Source organism: Pseudochaenichthys georgianus, chromosome 21, assembly GCF_902827115.2.
Source record: "Pseudochaenichthys georgianus chromosome 21, fPseGeo1.2, whole genome shotgun sequence".
In the NCBI taxonomy this organism is placed as follows: Eukaryota; Metazoa; Chordata; class Actinopteri; order Perciformes; family Channichthyidae; genus Pseudochaenichthys; species Pseudochaenichthys georgianus.
In genome coordinates this window covers 14,358,226-14,382,722 of record NC_047523.1, presented here as the reverse complement: position 1 = coordinate 14,382,722, position 24,497 = coordinate 14,358,226, and the positions used below count along the sequence as shown (strand labels likewise).

Below are 24,497 nucleotides of genomic sequence, written 5' to 3'. Positions count from 1 at the left end.
TTCAATATGGCATGCTGCTTTTCTTTAATATGTATCGTTAATATTTCTCTTGAACGTTCTTTGTTCTTCAATTTAGTTTGTTAAACGTGTTAAATATATGGAAGTTCCCTTCTAATGTGAATAAAGAAACATTGTAAATACATTTACATTTGAACATTTGTTCTCTAGGCTTCCTCCTGTTTTCCCAGCTTGTTCTAATCATATTTATCAAAAGATCTTCAGGGCAATCGGGTTCACACATAATTTCCTTTTAAAGTGTGCTGTCAACCCACAAAGGTTAAGCGAATCAGCAGAAAGAAAACACACACACACACACACACACACACACACACACACACACACACACACACACACACACACACACACACACACACACACACACACACACACACACACACACACACACACACACACACACACACACACACACACACACACACACACACACACACACACACACACACACACACACACACACTATAGTCATGTAATACAATCAGTGTTTTAGCCACCTTTGCCCTCTCAGCCCTCCATATGAAGTTGCCAACTGGCGAGAATAATATTGACCTTCCACTAAAGAAAGCAGTGCTGCTTATTGCTTTCACACATTGCACTGGTTTATTTTACTGGGTATGTAGGGGATTGTATGTTATGGAATGCCATTTAAGCCAAAATTAAATAAATGTAAATGTAATTCTGCTCTACAGTTGTCATCAGAAATGACATGTACATCACACACACACACACACACACACACACACACACACACACACACACACACACACACACACACACACACACACACACACACACACACACACACACACACACACACACACACACACACACACACACACAACCTTTATTTCATAATGACACATTTATTTATTTCAAGAGACTTGTATTTCATAATGACACATTTCCATTCCTTATATGCAAATGAACGGGGCGTGGTTAGCTCACAGATCCAGACCAAAGCACCACAACACTGACTCAATAGCTCTTGTTTCACACTCCAGTATTCTTAATTGGTTTGCAAACTGCCAATAAACCAAACCGGTTCCGGTTCAAGAACCGTTCTTGTGCTTTTCTGGTGCATTGCGCACTCTAAAATGAATAGCTGCTGATTTGACCAAGCGAACGCGAGAGACTGCTGAGTTGACCGTTATGCAACAGCAACCGAAGCTAAACTGACTATCTTGACTACTTGCTGCACCGCCGCTAATTGTATATAGGGGAAACACTGATATTCCACTAGGGATGCTCCAATCGATCGGCCGCCGATCGATATCTGCCGATACTCACTCTCTGCTGATCGGTGCTCTCTAAAAATGCCGATCGCGAGAGCCGATCACATGACGTAAAATTATGACGTAAAAATACATGACACTTTTCTCTGTGGGCGGCAAAACAAGCTCGCCAAAATGGCTTCACCAGTCTGGCAGTATTTGAAGGTGTCCGGAAATGACAATAAAATAGTGGTATGCAACGTGTGTGAAGCAGAAATCCTGCAGCTCCACCCGCTGTGACGGACCGGTGAGCAGAGCAAAACACACAAGAGTTAGACCTAACACACTTAGCTATTTTATCTACCTCTGGAACTAGCTAAACTAGTTATAAATATGTTTATTCTTCACTGTCGGGTCATCAGTGAGTAGCAAAAGACTGTGTTTGCAAAATGCAGTAAATACCACAAAAAAGAATGCTCCTCTAACCTCTTACCCTAACCCTAAATCCAAATAATATTGAAAAAACCCAGAAAATGGAACAAGGCCCATTTTTTATATATATTCAAATTAATATGATTGTCCCAAATCATAATCAGAATGTTGCAATACATTTTTTTATATATGTGTGCATGTTAAATGTCATGTCATTGAAGAAAGACTTCATTGTGTTTGTCTTTCTTGGTTATATAAAGAGAACTGGATACAGTGTCCGAGGCGGGGCCCCATTTATTCCTATGAGAGTGGCGCATTAAGCCCAAAATTGAGCAAATGTATATTTAGAAAAGTACCTGTGTCTCGGTCCATAGAGCATGCGCGTTTGAGTTTTCTAAAGCCGATCTCCCGCTCCCGGCTCATTTGTTGGAATGGAGACGGAAAATTACTCTGGATTCAGTTTGTAGCGCATTTTAAACTTTTAGCCAATAATGTTTTAGAAAAAGGGCTATACAAGTGTTCATGATGGGTAGCTTATTAAGCTAAATACAGACGTCTTTAGCCCAATGTCAGTCGATGGGAACATATTTTTGGGCAAGGACTAGAACTGGAGTGTAGTGCCATGTTTTGGCCACCATGAACATTCTCTTCCTGATGGCTTGGTTTCTGTACATTGTTGTCACAATCTCAAGTGGTTTGACACTACGCATGTGTCCTTGCTCTTCTTAGTCCTTCAAAATGGTACAGGAGCCATAAAGTAATCCTGTCCAACGTTCCTTTGTCCTTTCCTTTATGTCGCCTGACATTTTTCATCATATAGTCATCATATGTGCTAATTTTCAATGATGGGTTGTGTGTGTGTGGGCAGGTGTATCTGGTAGTCCTTGAGAAGGGTAGAATGACCATAAACCTTGTCTTTCTCCAGGAGCTGCCATATCAGCTATCAGCTAAACTGTGAATTATATTTGATAAGGCTATGGCCTCATAGGTATATTGCGGTATACTGACACGTATATCAGTCTATAGTGACAGTCAAAATATATTAAAAGGGCACCCTTTACTATATGCACATACTGGATGTATGTGTGTCGCTGAACTATCAGCTTTTGTGATATATGGCTTAAGAGGTTACAGATTCAGAGCTGATTTACAATGGCAGTCTGTGTAATGAAAATCCTTCTTTGTGTTTTTGATAGGCTACAATATGTTCGTGATTGGGGGCTGAACAGAGTGCCATTAGGAAAGATCAAATAATAGTCATTATAATGCTGCCATATAGGTAACCTGCTAGAGCCGGCAGCCCATAAACCTGGGATATGTCCCCACTGCGAAGGACCCGTGTTTGGAACAGACTGGGCCCTTTACACGTGTCATCCCCTAATTCCAAATCAGGCACTGAAAAATAATCTTAAAAAAATTAAATATAAAGCCATTACTTTGTGTGTGTAGGTCAGCAGTGCCTTCATAAAGTGGTGCTGGAATTAGTTATAACACCCGGAAATAAGTTAGCATTTTACCACTTCCAGAACGTGTTATTTGTTATATGCCTGAAATGTGATCTGTGGCTACCATCAAGGTTTGGTTTGACAACATACAAATGCGTAAGATAACGCCCTACTTGTGAATGTCCGAAGATTCTATGTGTATTTAGAAAGGCGGTTGCTAAAATGAGCCTTCTTAACGTCATCACGCCGAACATTAGACACCTTTTAACTTGGATGGTGATGCTCGGCTACGCCACCGTGATGTGTATTATTTATAGATTCACGTTAGCTTTTTACTCCTGGTGATTGCATTTCACTCTATTGTTCTTAAATCTTATTTGGCAGCAAACTCAAATGGGGATTTTACCATGTGTGTGTGTTCATGTGTTTTAGGTTATTGCTATGTGCAATAAGCTTGTGTGTGTGTGTGATTCCAGCAAATCATCTGTCAAATTGCTGCTGACGCCCGTCACCTCCATCTGTACGTCTTTCTGTTTTACACACCGACAAACACACACGACATAACTCATCAAGAACGTAATGGCTTCAAACAAAACCTTTAATGCCGCATAGTCTCATATGTTACAGACGTGTCATGTTTCACATGATCACACACACAGATGGGTAAAATAACATTACTGGTGTGGCACATTTTGAATAGGTTCGTAATGTTCCATTAGTTTGATTGCCTTACAAACTGTTACACATGATGGGTAGAAACAATAACATCTGAATCGAGCTAAACTCAATTAAAGTTAAAGTTTTAATATTGTTCATTTACGACACAAGTGACGTGAGTGGATTGTGACACTTAGACACAGATACATGGAGATGAAAATGCTCGCAGAAAGATCCGCACACAAACACACTTTTGCTTACACCCACACACCCTCACACTCTTCAAAAGCAGTGGAGTGGAATAATGGACAAGGCGATGGAATAGTGGGCAGATTTGATCATTCACACTCTCTTAACCACCAGCCATCTGCTAAATGCATGCATTCTTGTCTTTGTGTCTGTGGGAGTGTGTGTGTGCTTGTGTAAGACACACACACACACACACACACACACACACACACACACACACACACACACACACACACACACACACACACACACACACACACACACACACACACACACACACACACACACACACACACACACACACACACACACACACACACACACACACACACACGAATGGATCACTATGATTCCTTAATGGCGTGGACGAACACTTGTCATGTTAAACAGCGTAATTCTTGTGTCTTGCGTCTGAGATACTAATTAAAAGAATAGAAAATACGTGCTTAATAACCGAAAGCGATTGCTTTGAAGGCGATAAGCATCTGAGGGCGAGAGGCAATATTTTGGGGGTTCTGGTTTAGCCAGTGCATATCCTTGCCAAGACTTCCTCTTCTATGCATTGATCAATGGTTAACAGTTTGATTAGCAACATGAGATACACTATTGGAGTTGAGAGACAACATCTACAACCAGATTTGTCGATCTCAACACGGATTGTTTATCTGCATGATACCAAAGCTTGATTGGTCAATATGACTGTCTACAAAGAGAGCCCAGAACGCTTTGGATAGCAATATCTTCATTAGTATATGCTAGCAATGCTACACATGTGTGTTATTGATTTATTTATGCTTTCTTATCCAGTGGTCGTATAAATACAGAAGATGCAAAACTGTACAACAAAAGGATTCAAAATGACTGTATTAAAAAAGTTAAAACACAATACAAACCCTTCTAGATAGATACTACAAATATGTGAATTGCTTACAGAATAAAAATGTGCAGCGTACACTACAACCGTCTTACACATTACATAGAACCGATGCTTTAAGATACACAGGGCTCTCTTTCCAATTAATGGATTTCCCCCCCACAAAGGTCATACAGACTTGGCTCATGCATCATTATCTCTGTTACATAGAGTCTGCTCCTCATGACAGGATAAAGAGGAGACAACAGCGAGATCTCAGCGTAATGAACCTCAATGTTTCCTCTCACCTTCACCTCATCCTTCTGCTTTTACCATCCTCCACCTCCACTCTCTGTACACCAGTTATCCTCTCTACATCCATCCACTGTCCTTCTACCTACTCCAAATCGACACTTTCCTTTTTTTGAAAGCTAAAAAAAAGTTTTCATTTTCTATTTGTTGTATCCTTACCCATACTGCAATACTTCCTTCTAAGCTTCTACTTTCAGAGCTTTGTATTGAACATAGCTATTCTCTCTCCATGTCTTTAGTCCTCTACCAGTATTAGGTAATGTCTTAGCCTTTACTCCTTTGTTCGCTCTAGCCCCTTTGCGTACCCTTCACCAGGCACCTCTTTCTTTCACCCTTTCCTCTAATGTAGCCAATCATTTCTCAGTCACACCTTAGTGTTCACATGAGCGTGTGTGTATGTGGACTCTTCATCCGTCAGAGCCACATACAGACGTGATCCAGACCTGATACATATGTCGACCCTCAGCGGGGGAACCAAGGGGGTTAATTGAGTAATGGCGTTTGCGAGAGAGGGAGATAATACCAGGAGGTAGGATGAGACAGAAGACTAGAGAGAGGGAATGGGAGATGAGAGCATTAAGAGAGCGGGAACGGCGGATTGGTGCAATTTGTAAGAGCATATGAAAAGAGGAGGGGGCCAAAGAGAGAAAGGGGGTTAATGGCTGGAGTGAATAAAATGGAAGACACTGGGAGGCTGGTAATTAAAGAATTGAGAAAGGGACGCCGGAATAAAGAAAAATGCGGGGTTAATGGTGAAGGTGTGCGAGATGGGCACGGGGTGACAGCATGAGGCGGCCCACCAGCAGGACACAGAAGATTGATTTTAAGTGATAGTGAAGGGGTTAACGGAGTGATTGAAATGAAACGAAGAGAGAGGGTGAAAGTGAAAGGGTTAATTATGAATATAATAAACGATGAAGCCAGTAGTGTTCATGGACCTTGGCTGTTAATTAAGAAAACACAGCTGCACCTGGGACCCACCTAGAATAGATGGATACTCAGCACTGCATGAAAGCGGTGTGTGTGTGTGTGTGCGTGTGTGCGTGTGTGTGTGTGTGTGTGTGTGTGTGTGTGTGTGTGTGGTGTGTGTGTGTGTGTGTGTGTGTGTGTGTGTGTGTGTGTGTGTGTGTGTGTGTGTGTGTGTGTGTGTGTGTGTGTGTGTGTGTGTGTGTGTGTGTGTGTGTGTGTGTGTGTGTGTGTGTGTGTGTGTGTGTGTGTGTGTGTGTGACTAATTGTTATTATTATGAAGTCCACCTCTTCATGGATTCATTGTGCTGATGAATTATCTTAATGAAGTACTTAGATAGGGGGTTGTTGGGGATAGACAAACTGAACGACCAGGGGCATCATTACGGAAGCTTATATTATCTCAGGACCACATTCGATTTTTAGTAAAAGGTTAATATATTTTCATAACTGTTCCATAAACCTCCTAATTCAGAGATTTACCAAGTTAGTAACCCTCATTTAGAATGGCATTGGTTCTTTCCTAAATTGTAAATAATTTCCAAATATGTGCATTTGCACTATTTGCAGTGCATCTTCCACAGGGAAAATACAACATAATAAACAACAAACAGTTCAAACTATAAAAACGACAAGGGAAATTATGGGAGATGAGGATAATTACTAATATTTAGTGTTATATACATCCCCCATTTATCCTATCTTTTGTCAAGGTTTGAACTTTATTTTAAATTACTTTTTTCCATTGATTACATTTAATTTACAGGATCCTTTTAACTTGCATTTTCGGTTTAAGGTTTAAATCTTTTAACCAATTCCTTGAATTTACTCAAACTGTATGATGACACTTTAAGTATATATATATTGTTATTAAATTAATTATGGCACGCTAGCTAGCCAGTGGCAATTTAGAGATGTTGTTATCCTGGCTCCAAAATGGTGGAATGAGCTCCCCATTGACATCAGGACAGCAGATAGCTGGCACATCTTCCGGCGCAGACTGAAAACTCATCTCTTTCGACTCCACTTCGAGCAATACAATTACTAACAAAGCACCTATATACTAACAAAGGACTGGCTTATCTAAAGCTAGTTGAGTAGCACTTGAAATGTTTTTGCTCTATGAAACCTGATGTACTTATATGATTCTGTTTTCTTCAAGTTTGTATCTTCTTGGTCGAATGCACCATCATGTAAGTCGCTTTGGACAAAATGGCTTGTAATGGCTTGTCCAACCTAAAGAAGCCTGCCACTACATTTTAAACATAGATACAGGCAGGATTAAAAAATCCAATTTACAATTACAGTTAGGATTTCGTAAAGCTAAGACAAGATAGGAGGTCTGAAATGGATTTGACACAAACATAAGTTTAACAAATGCTCTGTAATAGGGAGAAAGGACTTTAGAATTAGGATATTATTCTGTAATGAGGCACAAGATGACTCAATATTGGTTCACCATATTCCTTTGTGGTTGGTCAGACTGTGTGGAGAGACACACTCATATCAGGTGTTAATGGACAACATGATAAAAGGTAGTAACCAAAACAGGCTTTAAGTTTAGGAGTAGTAGAGGAGGAAATGTCAGCTTGAGCAACTAGCTTTTTGCCTGTTCTTTCTCTTCTTACAATAACTTGGACACAGTGTTACAAACCTGGACGACTTAATCTCATTTTCAGAGATTAGAAAGAATAGGCTTTGTCTTTGACGATGTGGCATTTTTGGCAAAGAATTTGAGATTTTAGAAGGCTTTGAAAATATGTTGTTGGCTCCAGATCATGAGGCCAAGGCAGCGTAAAACTCTTTCATTAGTTTCAGTCATAACATCTGTTTAAAAACTGTATATGTAGAAATCATTGGTGAAAATCCACAAGTAAACAGGTTTACAAGTACTTGTTGATTTATTTGGTTCCAACTTTAACTTATTGAGTTTAAAAGGATCTAAAATTCCTCATCAAAATAAACGTTCTCAATGGGTCTCACAAGCTATGGCCAGGTAAAACACCTGCAAGTTCCAAACAAATGAGAAAGAAAAAGAAATAGCTTAATTTGCTTGATGAGAACAGTTGAATTAGATAAGACTATTTTAGCATGCAGATTTTTATTGTTAAGAAAAACACTTATTAATCCCTTTCATGGACCCTCTGAAGACCTGCCAATCCCACTCTGTAGTTCATTATGATTACACTGAGACAGCATCATGTGCTGCTTGTTCTAATGACTTAAAAGCCTCGAGTAAAAGTCATACAGGTCTATTATGCAATTTGCTTTAGCCCAAGTTTGGGCTGTTTTAAAAAAAAGATGTCCATAGAGATCTTTATTGAGAGACTGTATGTAGTCTGTATTAAGGTGGAGTGTCCCTTTAAGTACTCATCAGTCAGTGTTGAGATGGATTTGATTCATGCTCTTGTGAATAGAAGATATGATCTCTTAGGAAGACTAATGTAATCACTCTGTGTTGGCGATGAGCTTTACTCCGAACCTCAATCATCAAGATGTTAGAAGGACCACCTCTCATGTCAACCTATTGGAAAGAAAAGCAGTATTTGTTGTGTGTGTGTGTGTGTTCGGGAGAGATGTATTGTGTACGTGTGTTTTTAATCACACACACAAAAAGCTAGTAGCAGTTAGCAGAAAGATTTACATACATTGACAGAGTAATGCGCTGGGCCGTGAGAGCTTTATAAAGAGTCAACCTGACCCTGAATGTGTGAGTGATGATAACAGGCTCATTTAATTGCCTAACCCCCCGGCGCGCGCGCGCGCACACACACACACACACACACACACACACACACACACACACACACACACACACACACACACACACACACACACACACACACACACACACACACACACACACACACACACACACACACACACACACACACACACACACACACACACACACACACACACCACACACACACACACACACACACACACACACACACACACACACACACACACACACACACACACACACACACACACACACACACACACACACACACACACACACACACACACACACCACACACACACACACACACACACACACACACACACACACACACACACACACACACACACACACACACACACACAAATTCACTGAAAGCCATACATGCTGTATTAAGACAATTGATTGCGATAGAATACCGTTGGCTTCTATGTATCATAATGTCGTTTTCTAAATCCCCATTCTAGAAGTTACATACTTCCTGAGTTAAACCTGATTATACTACAAAAATGTAAGGCTTATTTATTTCCACATTTTTTACAACCTGGCACCTGCTTCTTGAACCTCGCCTGTTGTGTAATACATGTTAGGCGTGTGCATACTCAAGAGTCAGGCACTGAGAAGCATACATCACCATTAAACACCTAAACATCTTACCCATCCCCCTGTCTCCCTGCTCTTTCCCTTCCTCCCTCTCTCTCATAATGAAAGCATCTGCAGACACTAATGAATAGACTGAGGGAAGTTGCACAGCTCTACATAGGAAGAGATGGAAACAGTCCAATCAGGGAGATCATGTCTGTCTTAAGAGTGCCTTGGTGACTGGCTATCCATTTGTTTGTCCAAAAATGTAGTTGGGAATCTACTATGAGAGATAGTAGTCAAAGAAAAAAGAATAATATTGCAAACTCACATCATTATATAGTTCTTTTTTTTCTTAAAGGTGGGGTAGGTCATTTTGGAGAAACCCGCTCTAGTGCGCTAGAATTTGAAAACACACAGCCGAAAAAATTCTTCCACTTCTTTACAGAGCCCCTCCTCCAACACACACACACACACACACACACACACACACACACACACACACACACACACACACACACACACACACACACACACACACACACACACACACACACACACACACACACACACACACACACACACACACACACACACACACACACACACACACACACACACACACACACACATACACACACACACACACATGACCAATGAGGGCACGAGATAAGTTTGTGCCCAGATGGAAGGCTGACAGGCAGGTAGGCCATCCAGTTACTTTAGCCTTTAGCCGGGCCGGCTAAAATGATTGGTCGTGCTTTTTACAGTATTACGGCTTCCACAGATGACATTTTTTTATGGATTTTTTGTCAAAGCACTTAAAATATTCATTGCTATCGGGATGTTTAGCATTCCATGGAATATAGCAAAAAGTGTATCTCGAGCCGGTTTCTCAAACTTACCTTCCCCACCTTTAAGGGCAGCATTATTGCTCAAAGTCTATAATTGTCATGTTTTTTAAGGATTCCCATTCAATGCTGCAAAATGAATACAATAAAAGTATCTTTAGTGTTGTGTCCACTGTCGATCAAAAATACATTTTTATATGAGAATTATTTTTTCTTTATCATCCATTGATAAAAAGTGACATGGCGAACAAAGACAAATTGTAGAAGATATGTAGAACACAGTGTTCCTCAAATCAGTTTAACCATAAACACATTTCAAATATGAATGACTCTGGGATGACGTGTACTTGAGATAAAGACATTTCTTTGTGAACTTTATGTTTTTTCATTTAGTTTTACAAGATAGTAAACACAAACTGCATCAATAATAACTCTTTACAACTCATAACTCTTTAAAGTGTTGGATTACATCATATTTTCTATTTTTATTACTGATTGCCCACGTTTTATGTTTTGAAATTAAGGTTAGGTTTTCCTTCTCGGGTAGATCAGTTAATGGTGTTGAGTTTATTTTCCTTGCACTGCTTTGGAGAGACATTGGTTGGGAGATTGATTGTTCTCCTTCAGCTGTGAAGAAGATAAGCTGTCTGGGGGTCAGGAAACACCCTTTCTACAATTAACCCAATAATCCCCAAATGGTCACAGATTACAGACACGTGAATGGCCAGAGCACCAATCCTCCATTGTATAGGCCACAACTTCCCCCCAAGCATTTTGAAAGTTTAACAACGTTATAGATACAAGGGTATAAATCATTTTGAGAAGAAAAGTGATAATTAAAGAAGAATCCAAAATCATGCTTCTCTTGCCTCTTGAGAAGGTGACTCATTTGTGTATTAGTAGAAGGAGTAATACATATTTTATCTTATTTTGTGTGTGTTTCTGTGTGTGTGCATGAATGTGTGTGTCGTGCATTGATTCAGCTTTAGGACTGTCAGCTGACAGTTATTACTGCTGTGCGTTTTGACATGTTAAGCCTCAGATAATCACCATCAAAACACTTTGTGCGTGCGCACGAGTGTGAAGCCATGCATGTATGCGAGGAAGAAGATGGTGTGTATCGGTGGGTGTGTAGCCTAATCAGTCACATCTGACAGACGGCAAATCGTACTTCAAAAGCCGCTCAGTCAACCATTGTTATGTGAGAGCCAATTGAATGAGATAAGATGTTGGAAAGAAAGGAGACTCGGAAGGAGAGAAAGGCCGGATAAATGAGCTATCAGGGGATGTGAGGGCTGTAGACTAAACCGTGACGTCTGTTCGAACATTTAAAACCTTTCAAGGTAGTGCTCACCTCACTGTAATTACTCACCAAAATCAATACCCTTTTCATTTTTAACATGACGATTGCCCCCTGTGCAAAGCAACGTCCATATGGCGATTGTTTTGGCATGCAGAATGCCAATTTCCTTGCTTATTGAAAAAAAATCCCAAATATTTGCTCGTTTATTCTTCCTGATTGTGACGATTTGCTGCTTTGTTCTGTTTTTAGATAGTTAGATAGATAGATAGATAGATAAATACTTTATTGATCCCAATTTGGGAAATTATTTTGTTACAGAGGACGCATCAGTATGTTCAGACATAAAATAAACAAATGGAACAGAGAATAAGCAACTAAAAATAAAATGAAAAATATGATATCAAATATAAACAGTATAACAATTCTGGAAAATTAAAATGTTTAAAAAAAAGTCAAAAATACTGCATATAATTATATAATTGCTAATCCCTAATGTTTCAGCTCTGAATAATTGGTTAGTCGAAGATTCGTCTCAGGCTCTTGGAAACTCTGATGGATATTTAAACTTTGACGCCAATGACTGTTATCTCTTCTCTCTTACAAAAGAGTAGTGTATAAAACATTGAGATAACAGTAACCTGATTTGTAACTGGTGCTGCCTCATTCTATCCCTGATAAAAATTGCAAACTTGAGGCGATTACTCAAACTAGTGTTTGCTAATGAACATTATTTGAAACAACTTGATGATAAGCTTCATGAAATGTAGCTGTTGTACCGTCATATTTTTATTTGTATATATTAATCATGATTAAGGTGAATATATAAGTATTTGACTGGACTTGTTGTCAGCAGATACTTCATATTTAAGAACTCAGATCGGCATTGGAACCAAAAAATCCTTGGTCAGGACATTGGTAGTTTCTGATTCTTTGTCCATCCTGTTTGTACCAATGAGGGTTGACTACATACCAAAAACACCTTTCAGGCTTGACTTTTTGCATTTTCAGTAGGATAACATATTTAATATAATTCCCAATTGTTTACAACTTTTCCACCAATTTTGTGAATAGCATATCCATCTCAATATACACAAGACGTCTTCTTCCGAGTAAGTGAAGTGTGTTCAGACTCCTCTAGTTAATAGGCTCCTCTGGTCTCTGAGTGCTGTCTCTCAGACCTTTACTGGTGGATCAGAGAATATGGCCTGCACAGAATGTGTCCATCTGTGCCACTGTGTGTCTCCATAATGCTGTTCCATATGGCCAACTGTGGTCCACACACAGCCTCAGGGAAGCGGTGGTAGATGGCTAACACACTCACACACCACGCTCACACCTTACTGCTTTCTTCCTCATGTACAACCATACATACATGTACACTATGTGTGATGACGACCACACACACACACACACACACACACACACACACACACACACACCACACACACACACACACACACACACACACACACACACACACACACACACACACACACACACACACACACACACACACACACACACACACACACACACACACACACACACACACACACACACACACACACACACACACACACACACACACACACACACACACACACACACACACACACACACGTACACATACACACATTATCTGCATGAGGAAACAGCAGTTGCTATGTTAATTTGGCTGCGTGACAGACACTGAAGTTCTGCTTGTCTGAAGTTCACTAAGACACTGAGTAATTGATGGAGGGTGCTCAACTTTCAATGGTTAACCAATCCTAGTATTTGGAGCTGTGTGCAGCTGATGCAGCATTCGGGAAGCAGTGTGGGGGTCTAGTGCCTTGCTCAACAGTGTCGAGGAGGTGAACTGTAACCACTCCAAGTATGTGTCCCTTATCCATACCGCGTCCGTTCTGGGACTTGAACCGGTGACGGTGTGGTTCCCCGGTCCAAGTCCCTACAGACTGCCACGTTTGTAAAATATATTGTTATAAAGTCTGATTTAATTGAAAATACATTAGTATGTCTGACACGGTAAGACTCTCCCACTCTGTCCTAATGTCTGTATTTTCATTCCGCACAGTATTTCTGTCCCCCATTCATCTTTCCTTCCTGTCTGTCTCGTCTGGATTTCTCATGCTCTGCCGAGAGGTGAGCTGACTGGAGATCAATAGAGGGTCAGCACACACACTGACACAAACCTACACAAACACAGGAAAGTGCTGAGCAGGTGAATTTCATTCATCCATATTCTCCGTACGGAGACAACACTGTCCTGATTATGGATTACCATGGCGATGGATCGATTGCAGCGGAGAGGTCACCCTCCGAGACGTGTGTGTGTCGGAGCATTTCTGTCCCTCTCTTTACATGCAGTGTATCTGAATCTAATGTGTAAAGTGTATTTTCCTATTGGTACATACATCTATTGTTCATGTTTGACTCTTATGGGAATACAGGAGAAGAGAACACAAATGAAAATACATGAAGGAATAAAACGGCAAGATTAAGAGTCTCAAGACGGGGAAAGAGTGGCAGTTGTATCAGATTCATGTTTTAATCGATAAGCTCTTTGTTGCTTTGTGGGTGTATCCAATGGAGCAAAGTGCTGGAACATGATGATTTACATCAGCTGATTTGTAAGGAACCAGTACAACTCCAAGGGGAGATCGGGACCAGCTGGAGAGGCAAGCTGTGAAGGAGGTTACGGAAGAGAAAGAGGAGCATAAAAGGAGACAGGGTAAATGAGAGGAAGCGGAATCATGAAGAGGAGGGAGGGAAAAAGGGAAGCCAGAGGGGAACACAGGGCTAAGCAGGAATATTTGCTGATGGACGACGAACTTGAACATGGCCTCTCATAGAATAGCTGGGAATAGCTCAGGGTTTTTCAAATTGTCTTTGCGATCTGCATTTAAAAAAAAAAAATGGGAATCTCAGAAAAAGTTTTCGATGTAACTTCTCATGCTGGCTTAACAGAGGGCCTGTATAGATTCCAGATTGACCTTGTCCAAACCTGTCCATCTATCTTCTTTTATGAGTGCACCATAAAGAATTGCGTATTAAGACATTTCTTAAAGCTTTGGAATTACATCCAAAAGGCAGAGAGGGGGATGAATGCAGCACCAACACATTTAAGAGTTAAACAAATGATCACACAGCTTTACTTCCGGTAGATCACTATTGCTTCCTCTTTTTTTGCTTCTAACAGGCATAAATAGTTATTTTCTTTGGATATGACATAACACATAAATTACACAATGATACAGTAAGGGCCACAAGTGTGGGGTGTGGGGGGGTGTGTCCTGCTGGCTTCAAGATACTTTATAGATGCAGCTTCTTTGTGTAGAGCTAGGTGGTGCTGTCAGTCTATCCACAGTCACTTTGTGTGTGTGGTGTGTCAGTGAGTGATCACACCTGCTCTTTCTCAGGAGAAACAGTTGCGTCACAGTATGAGCTTTGTGAATTTGAACCTGGATGACACATGTATTATCCTGAATGTATTGTTGTATTCAGATTATTGCAGCTCATTAATAATTTCCTTTTCATAACACACTGCAACAAAAAGCTAAAATAGCACATTTGGCTGTACATTTGCATATTTGCCCAAAGAGAAATTGATAATTGTTATTTTAGTACACAGTCGTACCTTTCCTCAACCCTCTGATGTATCCCACCCAAATCATCAGCATGTACTGACTTAACACAGCCCTGAATACATTCCTCATACCGTTTAATGGACATGTGCCATCATGTGTAGCCATCCCTCCCCCCTGCTTTTTGTTGTTAAGTCTATAGTGATGGAGTGGTCATTGCTAAAGATATTGCTGACTGCACAAGATGCCAAAGCATGCTTGAGCATCATAGATTTTTCTTACGGTAAGTGGTCATGAGTGGAAATCAAAGCTTAGTGGTGTACAGATAGCTTAAGCATATTTAAAGGTGTGTGTGTGTGTGTGTGTGTGTGTGTGTGTGTGTGTGTGTGTGTGTGTGTGTGTGTGTGTGTGTGTGTGTGTGTGTGTGTGTGTGTGTGTGTGTGTGTGTGTGTGTGTGTGTGTGTGTGTGTGTATACACTCATGCATTTGCCTGATTGTAGCATTTTATCGATCCTCTCCAAACGAATCAATCAGTCCCTAATCGACCCGATTATAAAGAGTATGATGAAAAGAGCGGGTTGTGTGTGTGTGCAAGCACTCATGCCATGTTATGCACTTAAATCCTGAACTGCTATTAATCTATCCGAATTTCATGTGCTCTTTTAATTTTAATAAAAGGAAAAGGAACCAACTCTGCACTTCTCCATCCCCGCCAATCCTCTCATTTGCACACACCCTCAGATATTGTGATGCTGAGCATGCACATGCTATTGTATATAGGGCTGCAACAAACCACTAATTTGATAATCGATTAATCTATCGATTAATGAAACGATTAATCGACTATTCGGACTATTATGCCTTGCACATTTTCTCAAACGCTCTTATTTAGCCATCAACTTTTAGATTTAGCTTGAGGTTGTTTTAGGCATGTGGAAACTAACAATGAAGACAAAGATGAATACTTGATTCAAAAATACATATATTATTAAATTAACTAAACACATTTTGAACAAAATTAACATTGCTTTTTATTTAAATTAAATAAATAATATTTCACATCAAAAGAAACAACAACGTTTTAACAAATCATATTAAATAATCTGAAGACAGAACTGTAAACAGAAGCTGAAACTTTAACAAAATAAAGAGTAACTCAGTTACCTCTAATCATTAACCCATGTTTGTATAATTGAGTTAACTCCGTGTGTTGCTGCTGGCATACATAACACCTGACGTGGAAACGTTACTCGTGGATGGGGCTACAGCGCTACTAGAAAGACAGTCGAACCCGGTGCATTCCTCCGTCTGAATGTGGTGCACTTTTGCTAAATGTTTAGACAAATTGCTCGTGTTACCGCCCTCACATGCTAAACTCTTATTGCACTTTTGGCAACGAGCATTGTCCACATCGAGACGGGTAAAGTTTAACCACCTCGGAGCGCGTTTTCTCCGCCATCTCCGCAGTGTGTTGCTGCATGTAGCAGCTGCGTGTTTGTAAACTGCCCCGCCCCCTCGCACACAGACGGGGAGAGAGATCTCATCTGATCGAAAATACATCATAGACACATTTGTTTGTCTTTTTGCATATTAGAAAAGAGTTGGCGACACTAAGACTGCGATATAATGTTTTTGTAGCAATAATACATGACATATATTTTTTAAATGTTTCCATTACCGATAAAAAGACCAATAAAGTTAGAGCTTAACGGGGCGTAAAACACACGTGATGACGTCAACTAATCGACGACTGAATTAGTTGGCAACTAATTTGGTAATCAATTTTAATCGATTAAGTCGATTAGTTGTTGCACCGCTAATTGTATATCATGTGCAGCTCACCGATACATCACTATGTATTGGCGAGTGAGCAGAACAAATAATAATATAATAATAATAATTACCTTGTGGTCTTTTACCCTCCATAAAATCAAGGGCACTATTATGACTGCAAGCAGGCCTCAGATTGAGTCAATTACTTATACCTGAGTTGCTGAACTTCAACATAACACTAAGTGCCGTTGTCAGTTAAATTATTATATTTTTGTTATTTAAAAATATATAGAAACATGGTAAGGCTGTCCTGAGATAAAACCATCCACTGGAGACCAGAGATGGAGTACTTGAGTCCTGGACTCGGACTCGAGTCTGACTCGAGTGCAGATTTTCGGGACTCGTGACTTGACTAGGACTCGCGCACTGATTGATGCGACTCGGACTTGGACTCGTGAATTCTCGTGCACGATGACTTGGACTCGGACTCGTGAATTTTTCCCCCCATGATGACTCGGACTCGACTTGTACATTGACGCTCCGACTTGGACTCGGACTCGAGCACATTTTCTCTGGAGTCTGATATCCTCTATCCTGGCGTGTGCACATGCGAGGCGAGTTCACGTACTGGGCCCCGCTATTCCAGTCTAAAGATGTCTCAGACACACCCCGCATGTGCTGTATGCTTTCACACATTCTGCTTCCACATTGGAAAAGAGCAGCGCAAAATGCTCGTTATGTGGAAACAATATTGAAGAGAAGGGTCCGTAACCCATTACTCTCAGGATCGAGTTCAGACATATAGGCTGTCTTGAACACTATCATCAGAGTAACGTGATCTAATCAATAAATAAAGATTCAGCCGATAACACGAAAGCACATGGCTACTGAACATGCAGAATGAGTCATTTTGCATGCTAAGTAGCCATGTGCTTTCTGGGGCTAAATCTTTATCAGTAAACCGATTTAACCGGTAAAAGTTCCTTCAAAATAAGAGTCCCGATCTTATTACTATCAAAATAAAAGTGCAAAACGAAAACTTTACCATAGGAAAATATTGGCATACAAATATAATCACTTCTCTAAAAGGTAACTCATTTTAAATATAGTTTATTTATATATAATAATATTAATATTAGTAATAAGCTTTATATTTGTATAGCACCTATTACAAGAATTCTAGCCAAACTGGCTTCACAGCAGTTCAATAGACAGATTAGTATAACATGACAGGATAAAAGCAATGTAGAGGAGCAGCTACATTTCAACACATATATCCACGAAGATTAATACATGAAGACTTGTGACTCGGACTTGACTTGGACTCTTCTTGGGTGACTCGGACTTGGACTCGGACTCGAACACAGGTAATGATGCCTCGGAATCGGACTCGACTCGGACACTCCTTGGGTGACTCGGACTCGGACTCGAACACAGGTAATGATGACTCGACTCGGACACTCCTTGGGTGACTTGGACTCGGACTCGACTACGACTCTCCCTTGGTGACTCCGACTTGGACTCGGACTCAAAGAGTGGTGACTCGAGAGTGACTTGGACTCGTGAATTGGTGACTTGACTACAACACTGCTGTAGACCCTAAGTTGACATGATGATAACCTATACACAGTTAATGTCAAAGGTTACGGGCAAGTAAATCATCTAATATCAATGTCCCTGTTGGACTAAACCCAATAATAACTAAACGTTGTAAAACTCACTTATATCCTAATCCATTGGATTGAGCAGTTTGGTTGCCGGAGGGTTTAAGGAAAATGTGCGCATGTGTTATGGGACCCATGGATACAAAATATTTGGATACTTTTGTAGTTGAAAGTCTAGTTATTTTGCTTCATGTTGTTCTGAGCAGCTTTTGTAGTAATTAACTGAGCCCTGTCTGGATTGGTCAATGGTCATGACTATGTAGGGGCAGTGTGCTTGATAGAGTTAAGCTGCCCTCAAATGACCATTGCCAAAATGGCTCTGCGTTGTCGTTGTTTTCCTGTAGAACATGTAGCACACCTCTCAAAATGGTTGCAGAGAGCTGTGCTCAAATTATTTCAACTTTGACCTTGATTGTGGCTCACCAAAGGACACATAACCAAGTGAATAACAGCTATATGAAGTGTTGCAGTTAACAGGGGAGGTCACCTATAAAATGAGAACTAACTGTTTTCAAAACACAGCTATGCGCCCTACCTCTTGCTGAGCCAATAGCAAATTGCGTATCATGAACGCCGCTTTAGGCTTTCAATATTTCTTAAGCTCCAGTTCTTTCATTAACCTGATAACCTTCCCCCAAAACAATATCAATAAGTCACATGTTCTTACACATAAATCTTTCTTTCCTATTTGTGATGGCCATTTTACAAGCTTATTGCGAGGGTCCTGAGGTTAAGTGTGGCGAAGATTTCGAATTCACACATTTTGACACATTGGTGTATTGGTGTCTGGTTTTAAGTGTTTGATTTTTGCCAATTGGGTCAGGCCTTTGATTGATCCTTGCTTACAGGTCAGGTAGTTCAACACATAGACTTTACCTCTACCATATGACCTCACCGTAGCCTCCACTTTGTCCTAGGTGACCTGGAAAAACCTTGTATTGACCAAACGGTAATGATAAATGGAAAAGGGCCTAATGGAAAGGGCTCAGGCTCAATGAGGAAAGATTTGGCTAGCTTTAGTGTTTCTATGTGTGACTTAAATAAAGCTGGAATCAAATATTGTATAGTTGACAACCAGAGTTGGTAATGGACACTATTGTACTTTTGCGAAAATGTGCTAATTTGGCCCTAAATTGGACTCATTGGTCTATAAGAGTAGTGTAGTGAAGTTGGCTATTTATACAATTGAAGTGTCCTCAAGCTACATTAGCTATTGCATTGCCATTTGTGGTCGAACGTGACCTTTTAAATCCCCTTAAAAAATAATAAAAACATCACACAACCAACCACAATTTGATATTCAATCTGTTGTTCAGTTCTCCAGTTCTCCCAGAACCCAAATGAAGACAAAATGAAGTCTTATTACTCCTTCAGCTGCATTTTTGAGTATTCAAGCTGGATGAAGGTATTTCTACATGATGTTGTCAGCAACCCGATCAAAGTAAAATATGTGTTTTGATAGCTGAAACAAAAAATAACAGAACACAATCAGAAGTTACTAGCATCTTTATCTTTAAGTCTGTCCAAAGTTGTTGATGAGAAGGTTGAATGTCATATATAACAGCGTGACGCACACCCATAGCATTTCGTGATTGCTTAAAGAAGCAATTTGCTTATTACTTAAAGGCTGAAAACACCCAGTGTGTAACAAACCTGGAAACATCTCTTACAATAAAGCAATAGCCTTTAGGGGGAAGAAAGGTTGTGGATAAGAGGAACAGATTCAGAGTTGGCACCATGTCACTTTTCATTTTTGCAGAAAATGGACACATCACTGCACTCACACTTGACACGGTGACACTCTCAGCAAATCTCGAGCTTCAGGTTTTCATTTTGCTCTTACTCTCTGACATCCTGAAGGTTTTTACAGTAGAGCACACCTGTCAGTTCCCCTCATTATAATCATTATAAGCTTCTGTCTCTCACATTCTCAACGTCCATTTCTCTCTGTACTTTCTCTCTAAGCCGACTCACCTTCTGCGTCTACCCCACCACTCTCTCCCTCTACGTGGTGTCATTTTGTTTGCCAGGTCTTTGAGTCCCCTGTCGAAGAGAACAGCAGCAAAGTCTCAATCTCTCATCGTCGGGCTGTCTTTCCACCTTGGCTTTTAAAGAAACTCAGCAGGGCTATGTTGAATTTGTCTACCCATTTTTCTTCCTGTCATTCTTTCAGATGTTCTTTTTTAAGACTCTCCCTCTGTGTTTATCTGGAAGCTATTGGTCTTGTTCTACTCTCTTAAACAGGCAGATTTACTGGAACTGGATAACAATGTAGCGATACTTTTTTAAATTAAATATATGTATTTTCAAGACATTTAACATAACAATAAAATCAATAAAACAATATTTATATTTATTAAGACCCTTTTATTTACTTTTGACCTGTGATTATCTCAGCGTTTAATATAAAGGTGCCCTATTCGTTACATACTACACCGTAGTTGTGTATTCGATATGACAATAAACCTCTGAATCTTGAATCTATTATGCTTTTCTCTGGTTGACCAATCACAACAGAGCCGGCCAGCTAACCAATCAGCAGACTGGGCTCTGGTTTCAGACAGAGGGTGAAAAGAGGTGCAGAATATGTCCTCTTAAGGATTGACTGGTTCAGACCAACCTTATTGAATCCTGGGACCCTGTTCCCCAAACTTCTTCAATTAGTATTTCGTTGTTCAGATCATAGAACTCGAGACTTAATATGTTTTTATAAAAGGTTGATCCATGGAGTTATTGGACAATACTTTGCAACAGAAAGGGACAAATACGATCTATTTGTCTTTAAATGAAGTCACTTATGGTAACACAACCAAAGAAAGGTTTTACACTTGGACAGAAGGTGTAATTTAAGTGATGAAATGTAAATAGATTAATTTTAAAAACAGAAATGGGGAATGGATATTGAGGAAAAATAAAAAGATGCACCTTACAACAAGCAAGTTTCAAGGAAAAGCAAAGAACAAGTCAGATGATTGTTCATTATGAAGATAGAGATAGACGATGAGAAAGATGTGTGTTAGATGGAAACTGGGAATGTGACAGAACATGAATGTGTGAGAGACGTTGGTGCAGAATAGTGAGATATGGATGGGGAGGGGAAAAGAAAGGTGCGATATTGTATAACTCGATATTATTCTGCTGTGTGCCTGGAATAGAAAGGACACACACAGAGTATGTTTATCTACCGTAAAACACACACGGTTAAGTAAAGCTTGAAGTTAAGTTTCACTATTTAGCTTTTCCTGTTACATTTACAATTTAATTCGCTGAATGCTTTGGTCCAAAGCCAAATCAAAACGAGGTACAATCCAAGCCACATCAGATCAAGGAGAAGCCTTTGAGAATAAGTGCCTCAACACTCAGTTCCACCTGTCACCAGTGCCACAGGGCCTGCAGGTGCACAAAGTAACATTTAAGTGGCTAGAAAATTACTTTTTTTTTTCAGAGAAAGATCAAGACGGAGTTAGAAAGACCAAGACCTTTTCTTTTGCTTCTCCTGTTCCTAATGTATCAAACACCCCATGCAGAAACGTACAGTAACAATCTGCTTTTAATCATCAGGTCGGCCTTGAAAAAAAAGAAAAAAAAAGATGCAGTCTCTGGACTTCTCTGCTCTCGCTCCTACATAAGCTTTTAGTTTAAAATGTTGGCATCACTTTACACTTTAGAATTACATTTTCATAATGTCGGCGTTGTGTTTTTTTTGCTTTCTTGTGCAGAAGAGCCAGCCAGTAAAATCGAAGTGCAGTGACTCACATCTACAGTATGTGTCTGTTTGCACATGTGTGTGCTTCCGTCTGTATAACTGTATGTTGTGTACTTGATGGTTCCAGTGTAGCAGGAAGCCTCTGGCTTTACTGGCAAAGTCCCCTTTCTTTACTCTTGGCCACTATACACACACACACACACACACACACACACACACACACACACACACACACACACACACACACACACACACACACACACACACACACACACACACACACACACACACACACACACACACACACACACACACACACACACACACACACACACACACACACACACACAGGTCTATTCAGGCTTTACATGGAGGCCCCTAGAACACTTTGTTGACACGCTCTGTGCTATGTTAGGCTAAACGCAGACTCAGTGTAATGCTCAATAGACAGGGATTCAGCTATATAACACAGATGGAGCTAGCATCGCGTCACACACACGCAGAGATAGACCCGAATGGAGGCCGCTGTTAATCAGTAGACACACACTGTCGCAGGAATGCTGGGCTCCTTGGACGTGCTCTATAGCGTCCTCATCCACAAGGTAACAGAAATGGTGTATAAAACAAAGACACACATTTACAACAGGATTTTATGGATTTTTTTCTTGCATTATTTAAAGAAATAGAACACATGCGTTATATTTTATTTACTGTGGTTTCTTACAATCATAAAAAGAAATGTGTAGGTTGTCCTTTAGCCTAACCTTCTGTAACTGTGGTCATACACCTGTTGCTGAATGCAAAATATGACAATAGTTTTAACATGTTAAATTAAGTGCAGTTACATGTCTAAGCATGTTTTCCTTCATGTCAACTCTGTCAATTACTGTAATATGCTTCCAAAGATAGGCATTTTGAAGTGTTTTTTCTTTATTCTGTTACTGTAATCATACTGCTGTTGATAATGGAAACATATAACTCAAGTTTAAAACAAATGAAGTACATGAAGGTACATTCATGTCAGATTGAGCTCAGGGTTATTCCCAGTCTGCTAGCCTCTGTTCGGATGTTGTCTTTGTGTATTCATGTTGCCTTTGGTATTGCGTTGAACTGTGAAATATATGTGAATTGCAGTGGATAAAGTGTATAGAAGTATCTTCTCTTTCAGTGTGAGTCAATAGACTGTGAGTGGAGTTACATAGGAATATTTTAATAGATATCCTGCTGCTACACTCTGATTAAATGCTGTGCTCAAAATGATGAACAGAATAAATCAAATAAAACAAACAATCATCTACATTTTATTTCTTCTTTACTTGTAGCTGATGGCGGTGTATGAGGAGCAGGAAGCCCAGCAAAGGGGTGTGGCTAACACAAGGTTAGCGCCGAGCCCTGATGTCTACCAATCAGAGCTCTCCGTCTTCCAGCCAATCGCAGGGGGAGAGATTGAAGTCAATTCCTCCGTCCTCAAATCCAGTGAGTCATTTTTTCTTTTTAATGTCTGTATTTGGTAGAGCCCCACTCTAATCTTGACATGCAGAATTTTCTTTTCTTTGTACATAGTATAGTATTAGGAGTGAGGCTTTGTCATTTGGTAACTCTTTCCGTTCTTTCTTTTAAAGTATTAAACCTGATTTAGTACTAGTGTTCTTTCCAAGGGTATTTGCAAAATAATGTTATTTTACAAAGTTGTAAAAGCAGGATATTTGTCACCCTTTGTACTCTCTGGTATATTAAACTGCATTTATCCAAGCCATAGAAATGTGCTGACATGTATTGTACCTGCTCTTCAGAGAGCAATGAACTAACCATCAGTTATGTTCTGGCAATTGTCATTGCATCACACCATTTTGTCTGACATTATCTATCGATAAAGAGATCAACACTCCATGAGTGTGTAGTATAAAAACAACACAAGTGTTCTTAATCCTTGAAAGTAGGTAAAGTTATGAAAGAAATCCCAACTCTGTTTCTTGGACTTTGTAATATCAAGGTTACAGTAACTGACACATGGTCTAAATGCTTTTTCAAAGGAAAAAGATATCTTGAGGGAATCTCTGTTCCAACCTTTTAGGTATATGTAGGTCAGTGCATGAAGAGGGCAATGTCAACACTGATGTTGGACGAGAAACCGCTTCACTGGGA

General features: G+C 40.0%; 1 protein-coding gene across 3 annotated transcripts in view; it reads left to right on the top strand.

The window, feature by feature from the left end:
- The window catches only part of LOC117466535 (partitioning defective 3 homolog B-like), a 291,025-nt gene that overhangs the window by 42,641 nt on the left and 223,887 nt on the right, over nt 1-24,497 (top strand). For all 3 annotated transcript variants that reach the window (XM_034109836.2, XM_034109835.2, XM_034109837.2), the window contains exon 3: nt 23,675-23,828. In XM_034109836.2, coding sequence (XP_033965727.1) covers nt 23,675-23,828 — 154 coding nt within the window. The remainder of the gene's footprint in view (nt 1-23,674; nt 23,829-24,497) is intronic.